The following is a 12,630-nucleotide window of genomic DNA, read 5'->3' on the forward strand; positions in this document are numbered from 1 at the left end:
TTAGCATGTAAATCACAAGGACAATTTCTGCTTCTGCACAAGATCTAAATCTTTTACCTTCTTAATGTAGAGAAGGGATCGTATAAACAAACAAGGTCAACTTACGTTTGACTGGTGCACTTGGAGATATGTTAGAAAACTTGCACCCAAAAAGCAGCATAAACTAGAAGAGGTGTGCACAAAGTTGCCTGTATGAGGAACACTTTACAAAGCTTTTAAAGCAGAAGTTTATATACCTATATCAAGAGTATTTCTGATATAAACAGTAATAATGGTACTAAGAGGAGCAGAGGTAGTTGTCTATGAGTTCTTTGCTGACTGGAAAGTGGATGTATGTAATGTAACGTTAATGTGCACTATTTTCGTAGCTGAATATAGCCAGTATTTGGAGTTTTATTTTATCCATGTAAAATACAATTCCTTGTCTTGTCATCTTCTATGTATTTCATTATTACATTTTCTCTGTGGGATGATTTATAATAAAATAATAAAAAAAAAGAACAGTACAGTTCTTCATGTTAAAAACTCCAAAGAAGAATAGTGTTTTGGATTACTTGCTATGGTTTATGTAAAAATACATGGTCCCAGCAGATCTAGATTTTTACCTGAGGGAAAATAGTGGTAAACATAAGCAAAATAAGAACAGTAAATGCTGAATTATATTGCACAAGGTTATTGTGGAGGCTTATTGTGCAGAGTGAACTGTTTGAAAAGTACTGAAACCTGTATTTGCAGATGAAAACAAACATCAAAGGAGCATACAATCTTTTTTATCTTTCCTAGTAATTACTTCTGTGCCTGTATGTTTTAGCTACCTTTTGAAGATGGTGTTCAGAGTCGTGAATGACTGCCTGTCTCACAGACGTGTGCACACATTGCACAGCTGAGTCACATTCTGTACTGGTGGTTCAATATCATTGTGCAAGTTAAAATAGCATTTCTATTGTTCTGTTATTAAACAGCTATTTTCACATTCTGAACAGTTGAAAGAAAAGAATCGGAGCAAATGTTACCTACAGCACATTACCTTCTGTGGTGTATGAATGATGTGTGATACCCATTTTAAAATCTTAGTCCTGATTCACTGATTTTCTTTAGTTTTGAGTTGATTTGACAACAATGAAAACTCTTGTTACTCATGAAGTAAGTAGTGAGAAAGGTAGTAGGCCTATGGAAGAGCTGAATAAACGAGCAAGGCCTTGAGAATACCTGATTATTTGAAAATTTCATGTGGTTGGAGGAATTTTTTTCCAATAATTTTTCTATGAGTGACAAAGTCTTGAATTGGTAAAATATACTACTATTAAAAGCTTCCCTCAAAGGCTTATAAGCATGAACAGTTTTAATGTGAGAGAGGAACAGAAGCACTTTTTCTTCACAAGCTATATATCTTTTTCAGTTATTTTTCAAATTTTGAAAAAATTGGGGAAAAAAGGGATTTGTTTCTGATGAAATTTTTCATTGGATTGCACCTTATTATATCTGTTATCGCTTTATTGTATTATGCTGTTTTTACCCTGTTATGCTATGTTACTGTATTACAGTGTGGTAGGTTGACCCTGGCTGGATGCCAGGTGCCCACCAAGCCGCTCTATCACTCCCCCTCCTCAGCTGGACAGGGGGAGAGAAAATATAACAAAAGGCTCATGGGTTGAGATAAGGACAGGGAGAGATCACTCACCCATTACCGTCACAGGCAAAACAGACTCGACTGGGGGAAAATGAATTTAATTTATTACCAAACAAATCAGTGTAGGATAATAAGAAATAAAAAACAAATCTTAAAAACACCTTCCCTCCACCCCTCCCTTCTTCCCAGGCTTAACTTTACTCCCAAATTCTCTATCTCCTCCCCTCCAGTGGCACAAGGGGACGGGGAATGGGGTTTGCAGTCAGTTCATCACACATTGTCTCTACCACTCCTTCCACCTCAGGGGGAGGACTCCTCACACTCTTCCCCTGCTCCAGTGTGGGGTCCCTCCCACGGGAGACAGTTCTCCACAAACTTCTCCAACATGAGTCCTTCCCACGGGCGGAAGTTCTTCACAAACTGCTCCAGCGTGGGTTCCTTCCATGGGGTGCAGTCCTTCAGGAACAGATTGTTCCAGCGTGGGTCCTTTCCACAGGGTCACAAGTCCTGCCAGCAAACCTGCTCCAGCATGGGCTTCTCTCTCCACGGGTCCTCAGCTCCTGCCAGGAGCCTGCTCCAGCATGGGCTTCCCACGGAGCCACAGCCTCCTTCAAGCATCCACCTGCTCCAGTGTGGGATCCTCCATGGGCTGCAGGTGGATATCTGCTCCACCATTAACCTCCACGGGCTTCAGGGAGACAGCCTGCCTCACCATGGTCTTCACCGTGGGCTGCAGGGGAATCTCTGCTCCGGTGCCTGGAGCACCTCCTCCCCCTCCTTCTTCACTGACCTTGGTGTCTGCAGAGTTGTTTCTCTCACATGTTCTCATTCCTCTCTCTGGCTGCAATTGCTGTTGTGCAGCAACTTTTTTCCCCTTCTTAAATATGTTATCACTGAGGCGCTACTGCCATCGCTGATGGGCTCGGCCTTGGCCCGTGGCGGGTCCGCCTTGAGCCGGCTGGCATTGGCTCTATCAGATAGGGGAAGCTTCTAGCAGCCTCTCACAGAAGCCACCCCTGTAGCCCCCCCCACTACCAAAACCTTGCCATGCAAACCCAATACACACTGTTTCACTATAATAAAGCTAAAGTAATATTACTGACCCTGGATTTTGATGTAGTTTGTGACGTCTGAGTGCGTGCTCAACTTTCACTAGACCTAGTGGGTGAGGCGCAGCAGCTTCAGGAGGTAGTGCACAGCCAGCTGTTTCCAGATAACAGTACTCACACTATTAAATGCAAGAGTTGTGTGTGAGTGTGACCTTAATGAAATAGTCTAACAATCACTGGAGAAAGACACAAAGTGATCACTGGACATTCAAAGACCTGTGCTGCTGAATAGGAAAGCTACCTGCTGTCAGCACAGTAGGATGACATGAATTGCAAGAAGGATATATCCTTCAACCAGGGTCATATGGGCTCATTAAAAGCAGAAAATGAATGTTTTAACAGACAGAGGAAATTACTACTTTGGTTATCCAGGTTAAAGAAAATAAAAACTTATTAACTTACAGGACAAAATATGAAATTACGTGTAGAGGCTACATGAACTTTGAGCAAAGTAGACGTACTTTCTTTAAAGAATGGTTTTTTGTACCTTTTTTTTGTTTAATATATCTCGGTATTCCTATGATTTATCATAGCCTAAAGCTTTTGGAGCATGTTAAAATATATTGACTCACACCTGTTGAACATCTTATAATTAATTTTTCATAGAATCATAGAATAGTTTGGGTTGGAAGGGACCTCTAAAGGTCATCTAGTCCAACCCCCCTGCCCTGGGCAGGGACATCTTCAACTACATCAGGTTGCTCAGAGCCCCGTCCAACCTGACCTGGAATGTTTCCAGGGATGGGGCATCCACCACCTCTCTGGGCAACCTGTGCCAGTGCTTCACCTCCCTCAGTGTAAAAAATTGCTTCCTTCTATCTAGTCTAAATCTACCCCCCTTTAGTTTAAAGCCATTCCCCCTTGTCCTGTCACAACAGGCCCTGCTAAAAAGTTTTCTGCCATCTTTTTTATAAGCCCCCTTTAAGTACTGATAGGCTGCAGTAAGGTCTCCCCGAAGCCGCCTCTTCTCTAGGCTGAACAACCCCAACTCTCTCAGCCTTTCTTCATAGGAGAGGTGTTCCATCTCCCTGACCATTTTCATGACCCTCTTCTGGACCCGCTCCAACAGGTCCATGTCTTTCCTGTGCTGAGGGCTCCAGAGCTGGACGCAGTACTCCAGGTGGGGTCTCACCAGAGCAGAGTAGAGGGGCAGAATCACCTTCCTTGACCTGCTGGCCACGCTTCTTTTGATGCAGCCCAGGATACGATTGGCCTTCTGGGCTGCGAGCGCACATTGCTGGCTCATGTCCAGCTTTTCATCCACCAGTACCCCCAAGTCCTTCTCGGCCGGGCTGCTCTCAATCCCTTCATCCCCCAGCCTGGATTGATACCGGGGGTTGCCCCAACCCAGGTGCAGGACCTTGCACTTGGCCTTGTTAAACCTCATGAGGTTCACACAGGCCCACTTCTCGAGCTTGTCTTGCTCCCTCTGGATGGCATCCCGTCCCTCTGGCGTGTTGACCACACCCCTCAGCTTGGTGTCATCTGCAAACTTGCTGAGGGTGCACTCGATCCCACTGTCTATGTCACTGATGAAGATATTAAACAGTACCGGTCCCAACACGGACCCCTGTGGGACGCCACTCGTCACCAATCTCCATCTGGACATTGAGCCATTGACCACTACCCTCTGGATGCGACCATCTAACCAATTCCTCACCCTTTACCGGACAGTCCACCTATCAAATCCCTTCCTCTCCAGTTTAGAGAGAAGGATGTTGTGGGGGACCGTGTCAAAGGCCTTACAGAGGTCCAGACAGACGACATCTGTAGCCCTTCCCATGTGCACTGATGTAGTCACTCCATCATAGAAGGCCACTAGGTTAGTCAGGCAGGACCTGTCCTTGGTGAAGCCATGCTGGCTGTCTCGAATCACCTCCCTGTCCTCCATGTGCCTTAGCATAGCTTCCAGGAGGATCCCTTCCATGATCTTGCCAGGCACAGAGGTGAGACTCACTGGCCTGTAGTTCCCTGGGTCATCCTTTTTTCCCTTTTTAAAAATGGGGGTTATGATTCCGCTTTCCCAGTCAGTGGGAACTTCACCGGACTGCCATGACTTCTCAAATACGATGGATAGCAGCTTAGCAACTTCATCTGCCAGTTCCTTCAGGACCCGCAGATGGATCTCATCTGGTCCCATGGACTTGTGCACCTTCAGGTGCCTTAGATGGTCTCGAACCTGATGTTCTCCCACAGTGGGCGGCTCTTCATTCTCCCAGTCCCCGCCTTTGCCTTCTGCGGCTTGGGCGGTGACGCTCAAACACTTGCCGGTGAAGACCGAGGCAAAAAAGTCATTGAGTACCTTCGCCTTCTCTGTGTCCTGGGCAACCAGGTCTCCCGTTTCATTCTGGAGAGGGCCCACATTTTCCCTCATCTTCCTTTTATCCCTGACATACCTATAGAATCTTTTCTTGTTGCCCTTGACGTCCCTGGCCAGATTTAATTCTATCAGGGCTTTAGCTTTCCTAACCTGATCCCTGTCTGCTCAGACAATTTCTCTGTATTCCTCCCAGGCTACCTGTCCTTGCTTCCACCCTTTTAATTGGCTATTGTCTGTATAAACATTTAAATTTTATAGGCCTCACCTTGTTTTCTATCCAAATCCTTTGTGTCATAAACTGGTAATGCTTAGGAGAAAATAAAACTTTTGACTACTGAGTCAATGCATGTTTGCCTTCCCTCAGCCAGTGGTTCCTACCTTTTTTGTCCTTCCAGAAGGCAATGGGCAGGGCTGTAAAGGGTGTAAAAGTCATTGTGGGAGTGGTGAGGTTTGGGAGAGTCAGAGATGCTCCGTTGATGAAACTACTTGACAAACTAGGCAAGGTAGTGCCAGAAACTTGAGCACCATTGCTGGGGACAGGGATTGTTGTGGAACTGGGCATCAGTTTAGACTGGTGGCTGGACAAAAGGTTGGCCTTGTGTAACTGAAGAGCAATTGCCATCACTTAAGAAACATTGCACAGGGTAAAATATATTGAGAGAGAATTCAGCTTCTGTAATTGTTTCTAATTCTGTGCCTTTTTGGGGGATATCTTCATTTATTCTTGTGAGGTATTTGAGTGATGCACAAAGAATTGGTGTTGTGGGTGGGAGAAATTCTGTTGTCAGCACTGTACAGGTAAAAAATGGAATAAACCTATGATGATGGGAGGAATTGAACTGGATATCCTCTTTCTGTGGTTTTCCTGTTATTGAGGAACCTCCTCAGTAATCCGATAGGTGAGCAACAGGAATTGTGAATATAGGTATAACCTAGGATTGACATTGTAACCTGCTCTGAATAAAAACATGACTGTACAGGAGTTAACTGTTTAATGTTTCATGTTAACCAGCTGGCATGTCTACATTTAATAGGTCAAGTAGCAACTGAGAAAACTCAGAAGTTGAATTAACCTGTGTTCCTTTCACAGATTTTCTGACATTACAGGTTGTTATACTTGACCTAATCTCTCTTTGGCCTGCAGTCTTCAATTTTCAAGTGTGTTTCTCAAGAGTAAAAGCTTTCTTTTTGCTTTCTTGATATAAAATATTAACACACAACTTTCTTTTCTTGTAGGGTGCTTTGAGTGTTGTATCAAATGCCTGGGAGGTATTCCCTATGCATCTTTGATTGCTACCATCCTGCTGTATGCTGGAGTCGCACTGTTCTGTGGTTGTGGACATGAAGCACTTTCAGGAACCGTCAACATTCTGCAAACCTACTTTGAGATGACAAGAGCTGCAGGAGATGTTATTGATGTCTTTACCATGTAAGTTACTGGTTTCTTTTAATTGTTTCCTTTTAAAACTGCTGAAAAATTCTACAGGGCACAAAAATTTGACTCAAGAAAGTGTGTTGTAATGAAAATCTTAGAAAAGAATGATTTGGATAAGCTCAGCAGATGCAGTTTTGACAGAACTGATATTTTTACTATTTACAAGAAATTTGTAATACTATTTAATATCCCATATTTATAATTTAATTTATTACTAAACATTACTTCATATAATATTGATGAATCTGTTCCATACATGCTTGCTTTTATCCTTTCTATCCTGTGATAATTTCTTTGCTGAAATGTGTAAGAAAAAAAAAACCCACAAACGTGAAGAGTTGTGCAGAACCCTGAGACTTGAAATCTCACAACTCTATTGCCTCCGGTTTTCCTAGAATTCATCTGTTTTGAAGGTTTCATGCTTTGCTACTCCTGAAAATCTATTTCTGGAAGGTCTTTGTTTTGTTGTGTGCCTCCTTCCTATTGGTAAACGAATTACATTTAACAAAGTAGTTTACTGTAACCTGAAATTAAATGACATTTTCTAATCTTATTGTCTCTTTAAAACATGATTTTCTTAGATATTTGAAATCCAAATTCTTATCTGGCTGCTAATGGTCATAACTAAAGCTGAAGAATCCTATCCTCAAATTTGTAAGCCTTTTCTTTCGTGAATGTTTTTTGGAGAAGTGAAGTGATTTGATCATCCATCAAAACATTGACCTCTTATGATGGATAGTTCCATGATAATGGCAGCTCAGTGCTTAGCAGTGGTCAAAAAGCAAACGAAGTACCAGGAACTACTGGGAAAATCATAGAAAAACAGAGAACATACTTATGCTGTTGTATAAATCCATCTTTCATCCATATCATTAATACTGTGTACAATATTGGTGCCCCAAAGAAGGCAAAAAAGGATGATTAGAGTTATAAAACAGAGGCTATATGGTTAAAAATTGAGTATAGTAGGACTCTTCAATCTAGAAAGAGGGTGATTAAGAGCTGTTGGGCTAGAGGTCTGTAAATCCACAATGTTAGGAATAAGGTGTGCATGGTTAGATTGTCTTTCTCTTCCAGTAGTAGTTTGAGGTATCAGAGGAAACTAGTAGGCACCAGGTTTAGAAGGAACAAGTGATGGTTCTTCAATTGTTGTATAGCAGATTTTTGAAGCTAGTTGCATATTGTGGATGCCAAAAGCTTATATGGGTTCAAGGGAAGGCTGGATAATCTTGGAAAACAAATCCATTGGTGGTTTCTAAGCATGCAGACTTACCGAGCTCAGGAAGTCCAGAGGCTAGAATAGCGTTGGGGGTTATCCTATCGACTTGCCTGCTCTTACTTTTTTATATTCATTGTTTGAGATAGGAAAATGGACAAGATATATATTTGATCTGACCTGTTACCACTGTTTTCATGATAGCTGAAAAGAAACAGAATCTTAAATCTCTCGTGTAGTGCTATATTATCAACATCCTTTCTAAAGCTTCTCTGTGAATGTTAGCTCTATTGTTTGTGGAATTAGTAGCCAGAAGGGAGAATGTACCAAGTAAGTATGTCACTGCTATGCCATATCCAAATTTCTTCTTAGGACCAAGGAATTTAGATGTTCTTGTATAATAATATATTGGGTTGATGGGAAGTATGTGACTCCTGCTTTGCCATTTTTGGCTTGTCATTTAGAATAATGGGTCTGACTTGACTTGTCGGCTAAGGTTCATTGTTATCCTGAATGAAAGATCAGTCATTTTATTAGGCTCTAACCTATTTTATTAGTCCCTAGGAAGCCATTAGTGCAGAACAGCCACAAATCGATGCTTTTACTTCATAGCAAGTTTTCCAGCTTCTCTCTGTCAAATACTTAAGTGAATATATCAGTCAGGAGCCATAGTTTAAATGCATATAATTCACTGGAAATGATTAAGGAACTGTAAAGGTGATTTTTTTTTCCCCTGGCATTTAATTGTTTGGCTTAGCTAGTAGCTTTTTGATTTTGGGGTTTTTTTTGTTTACTTAAAGATATACTAAACCCCATTCTTTCCTTGGCAGACCTACTGGAATCGAAATTTCAGTTTATTCAGTTGTGAAAGATGTCTCTAAAGTTATGTCTTAAAGGCAGGAGGAGCAAATATTTTGACTAAAAGCAGATAAGCCACTGCTTTTAACTGGATAAACTGTGTGATTCTCAAAGAAATTTGCACACGTTATTTTTCTACCTGCTTAAGTAGATATTACTCTGCTTTTTAAAGTAATTTTGTAGGGAGAAGAAATGCTTGATGTTTTGTCACAACTGTTGATTAACAGTTGGCTGTAAAAAAGCCCTATGGTAATTATATTGCTTTGAAAGGCCAAAAAGCAGAAAGAAAAAATATGGAAGTAGAAACAAATAGTTCAATGCCTACATTCTTAAAACTATACATATTGATATGGAAATAAAACTTAGTTGTTTATCGTTCTGATTAGTAGCACTAAGAATTATTAAAAAAATAAATCTAGCAGTGTGCCCTACTAAATTATACTTTTTTAAGGTTATTTAAGACATTTTGGCTCTTAATGCTTCTAGTGCTGTGAAGTGTCTGAGGCTGACCTGGAGTCCATCCTTCTGTGACAAATGTGCTAGGGAGATGCTGCAGTGAAGTGTGTTAGATTCTGCTTAATCACGCTTATGGTTTCTGTTTACATTTTAATTAGCACAGTGGATTTCAAATGTCATTCAGAATAAAAATCGATCCTTATCTGAGACCTACTTATGTGGGTGGTAAGAAATAAGGGCTTTTTTAACTGTACCCACAACTGTTTGTTCTTAACTCAAATAACAACTCGCAAACCACCCTGTATCTTTTATCTTTGTCAATACAGCTACTCATTGCAATTTAAAAGAAGCAGCAGACCCCTGTAGAGAAAGTAGGGCATAACAAGGGCATAAACAAGATCTGAAACACTCTTTAAGTGCCTAAAATAAAAGCCAAAGTACCTAAATCCAACAAAGCCATTCAGAAATGTCAGTGTCAATGTCCCTGAGGGCACCAACAGCCCTGACTGTCCCTGCCTGGCCTCCCCTGGGGCCTCCCCTGGGGCCTCACCTCAACCTGCCCGTAGTCCAGAACCCCATTTCAGTCCAGCCTGGGGCTCTCAGTCCCTCACCACGGGCTCACCTGGCCATGGGGCTGGGCCTGCCCCGGCCACCCCCTGGCTGCCCTGCTCCCTGGCTGGGGTGCTGGGATGGGCCCTGGCTGCCCCATGGGGAGCCCTCATCCCACGTGGTGCCCTGATGCTCAGGGAGAGATTAATTAATGAGGAACCTGCAGTAGGCCTCGAAGTCCCCTGGGAGGGCTCTGCCCTTGGGGGTTCAGACAAAAGCGGCAGTCCCATGGGACAGAAGAGGCGGTCTGAGTGCTGGCCCTACAGAGTGGACGTGGTCCCTGATTCCAGCTCCCCAGACTCTATCTGAGTTCAAATAATATTTACCAGCTGCAGTTCATATGTGCTTTGGAAATACTAATAAATAGTAAATATTTATAATTCTAAAAATGAAGAGCAAGTTTTGCAGCTGGTTTTCAAATTCCTTAAATGCCAGGCAGTTAAATAAATTTTCTCAAATTTCTTATTTTCTTTCCAAGTTAAAATACGGAATGATCATGGTCAATGATTCTGAGGTATTGGAGACATCCTGGAGAGATGCTGGGTGGGGTAAAGATAGTGCTTTTATAGCAAAGGTTTACAGTAAAGAATGCTCTTTTGCTTGCTTGTTTTGAGGGGGAAAAAAACAAAACCAAATTTGGCCTGTAATAGGGTGCTAAAAGCAATAGTTTCTAAAAAGTAACTGATCTTTTTTTAAAAGGATTTTGTCTCAAAGTACCGGATTACAGCCTGACTTGCATTTCTTCAGGGTGATGCAGGTAAAACAGATACTCTAAACTCTTGGAAACGAAAATAAATCAAATGTATTCAAATTCATGAGAACACATACTGTAGAGACAGGTATTCCTTATGGAGATGGCATATCTTCAAAAATCACAAAGCTGAATGAGGTAGACTCTTCTCTCTTTACACAGTCATTTCTAAATCCGTGAACCTTTAATAAATTGGATGGTTATAAAAAACATTTGGAATTATCAGTGAGTGACCTTTTCATTGGGACTAACCACTAATTATATTGCTTTCTGAATCACTTTTGTGAAACTTCATTCCCCATACTCCCGGACTTCTTCACTATCAACATTATCACTGCTCTAACAGTAGCTGCTTCCTCCCCCCCCCCCCCCCCAAGTGAAGAAATGCCTGTTTGGGGATTTAATGTGCAGAAGTCATAAGCTGTTGTTTGCAATGTGGATTCCTTCAGTGGATGTAGAGTAGTTATTTTTGTTCCTTGTGATTCAAAGGGATCCTAAGAAAATAAATATGGTGGTTTAAATTATCCTGAAAACTGCCTTTATGATATTTTAACTGTAAGAGGTGAATGGTTTCTGTTGCCCACTTTGTCAGTTTAACAGCTCTGTAGGCTTCACTGAAATGGAGTAATCTGCCTGAGGTAGATGTGGTATTCAGTCATTCTTCTAATAACTTAATAAACTGCAGTGAACACTATATCTGCAAAGTACTGGGTATAACTAATTTGCTTACTAATCGCTGATTTTGACAAGATTCTGAAGTCAGCAGAAATAGATGTATGATTATCAAATGTGTATTGTATGAGCTGGATTTTTATATTTTTCTGGTGTTTGGAACAAATTCCAGAAGATGTTTTTTAGGAAATCAGCAGCAGAAGGTACGTTTGGTGTATCTCCCAACAGCATCTTTTCACAGTTCTTCCTCTTTAGTATGCAAGGCCGGTTAGTGCCATCTGTCACATGGTTGTGATATATAGGCCACGAAACAAGGGAATCACGCTCTTAGAGTGGAAAATGAAGAAATCTTCCTGATAGAAACATTAACAACATTTTCCTGCTACAGTCAGAGCTAATTCAGGTCATTGTAAATTCACTCCCTTTTAAAGGTGTGAAACCAAATAGTAAACTAAATGAAGTTACAATCTGCAAATCTGTTGTCACTATCTTCTCTGTTGGAAGTGCCACAGACACTCTACTGGAGCCACCTTCTTACAGCTAAAAATTTCCTTCCTTTCAAAATGTGAAAGCCTGTGTTTCAGATGCTGTTGTGTCCAAGTTTGATGCTTGCTGATAACCTTTCTCTCAGTCAGTGTACAGTCATTTTTTATTAAAAGGATATTATTTAGTAATATACGTATGTATGTGCAACTGTTTTCTTTCGAGGAAAAACAAAAGAGCATGCATAGAAGCTTTTATATCCCCCCTCTTAGTGCTTGAAACCAGTGTTTTGAGAGGTAGATAAATGGATGTTATTCTGATCTTCTGCTGTTCTTTGGTTTTGTTGGCTTTGCAGCTATCACAAGTTAAATATTGGTACCACTAAAAATATTATTGTTATCATTCATATTATTACACCAATATTAATGGAATACTGTGAAAGGTATTACAATGAGACCTGTAGTAAAGGCTAGCTGATATGAAATATGAAATTTATAAATATTTGCATTAGACCATGTGGTGGTTCTGTTTTAGTCATCTACTCAGTACGCAGTAGTGCTAATCTGGTTTTCCTTATACATGTTTGTTCTGCTACAAAAGCTTGGCGTTCTTTAATTTTGAACTTAAATTATGTTTTAAACACTATTTGTATTATGGGAAGCCAAACATGTAAGGATCTGTATCAGGACAAGCAATTGCTAACTTACGCAGGGCTGTGTCATAGTATGTTTGGCAACACCAACCATCTTAAAGAGCCCTGGCAGATGACCCCAGTGGTTCTGTAAGGAGAAGATTCATCTGGGCACCAATTCAGCTAAATGAGCCTATGAACAGGAAGAAGAGACAGGAAAGAAGTGGAGATGTACACAGTTTGCATATATCAAACTAGTAGGATGACTGCCTGTGATTGAAGTCCAGGCTTGTACAGTCATCTGTTTGAGAAGTATATTGCCTTTTTGAAGGTGTATACTGCCTTTTGGTAAGGATTGTTTTCATGCTCCTGACTGTGTAATAGTATCCAAGTAGTTATTTAAACAATAGTTTAAATAGATAGGAAACTATCCTTAAAATCCCCGAATATTACTACATTG

At 41.0% G+C, this 12,630-nt stretch overlaps 1 protein-coding gene across 2 annotated transcripts in view; it reads left to right on the plus strand.

Annotated features, from left to right (window-relative positions):
* The window catches only part of GPM6A (glycoprotein M6A), a 138,024-nt gene that overhangs the window by 88,051 nt on the left and 37,343 nt on the right, over nt 1-12,630 (plus strand). For both annotated transcript variants that reach the window (XM_076336493.1, XM_076336492.1), the window contains exon 2: nt 6,296-6,488. In XM_076336493.1, the coding sequence (XP_076192608.1) occupies nt 6,296-6,488 (193 nt within the window). The remainder of the gene's footprint in view (nt 1-6,295; nt 6,489-12,630) is intronic.

This window comes from Aptenodytes patagonicus, chromosome 4 (assembly GCF_965638725.1).
Source record: "Aptenodytes patagonicus chromosome 4, bAptPat1.pri.cur, whole genome shotgun sequence".
Classification (NCBI taxonomy): domain Eukaryota; kingdom Metazoa; phylum Chordata; class Aves; order Sphenisciformes; family Spheniscidae; genus Aptenodytes; species Aptenodytes patagonicus.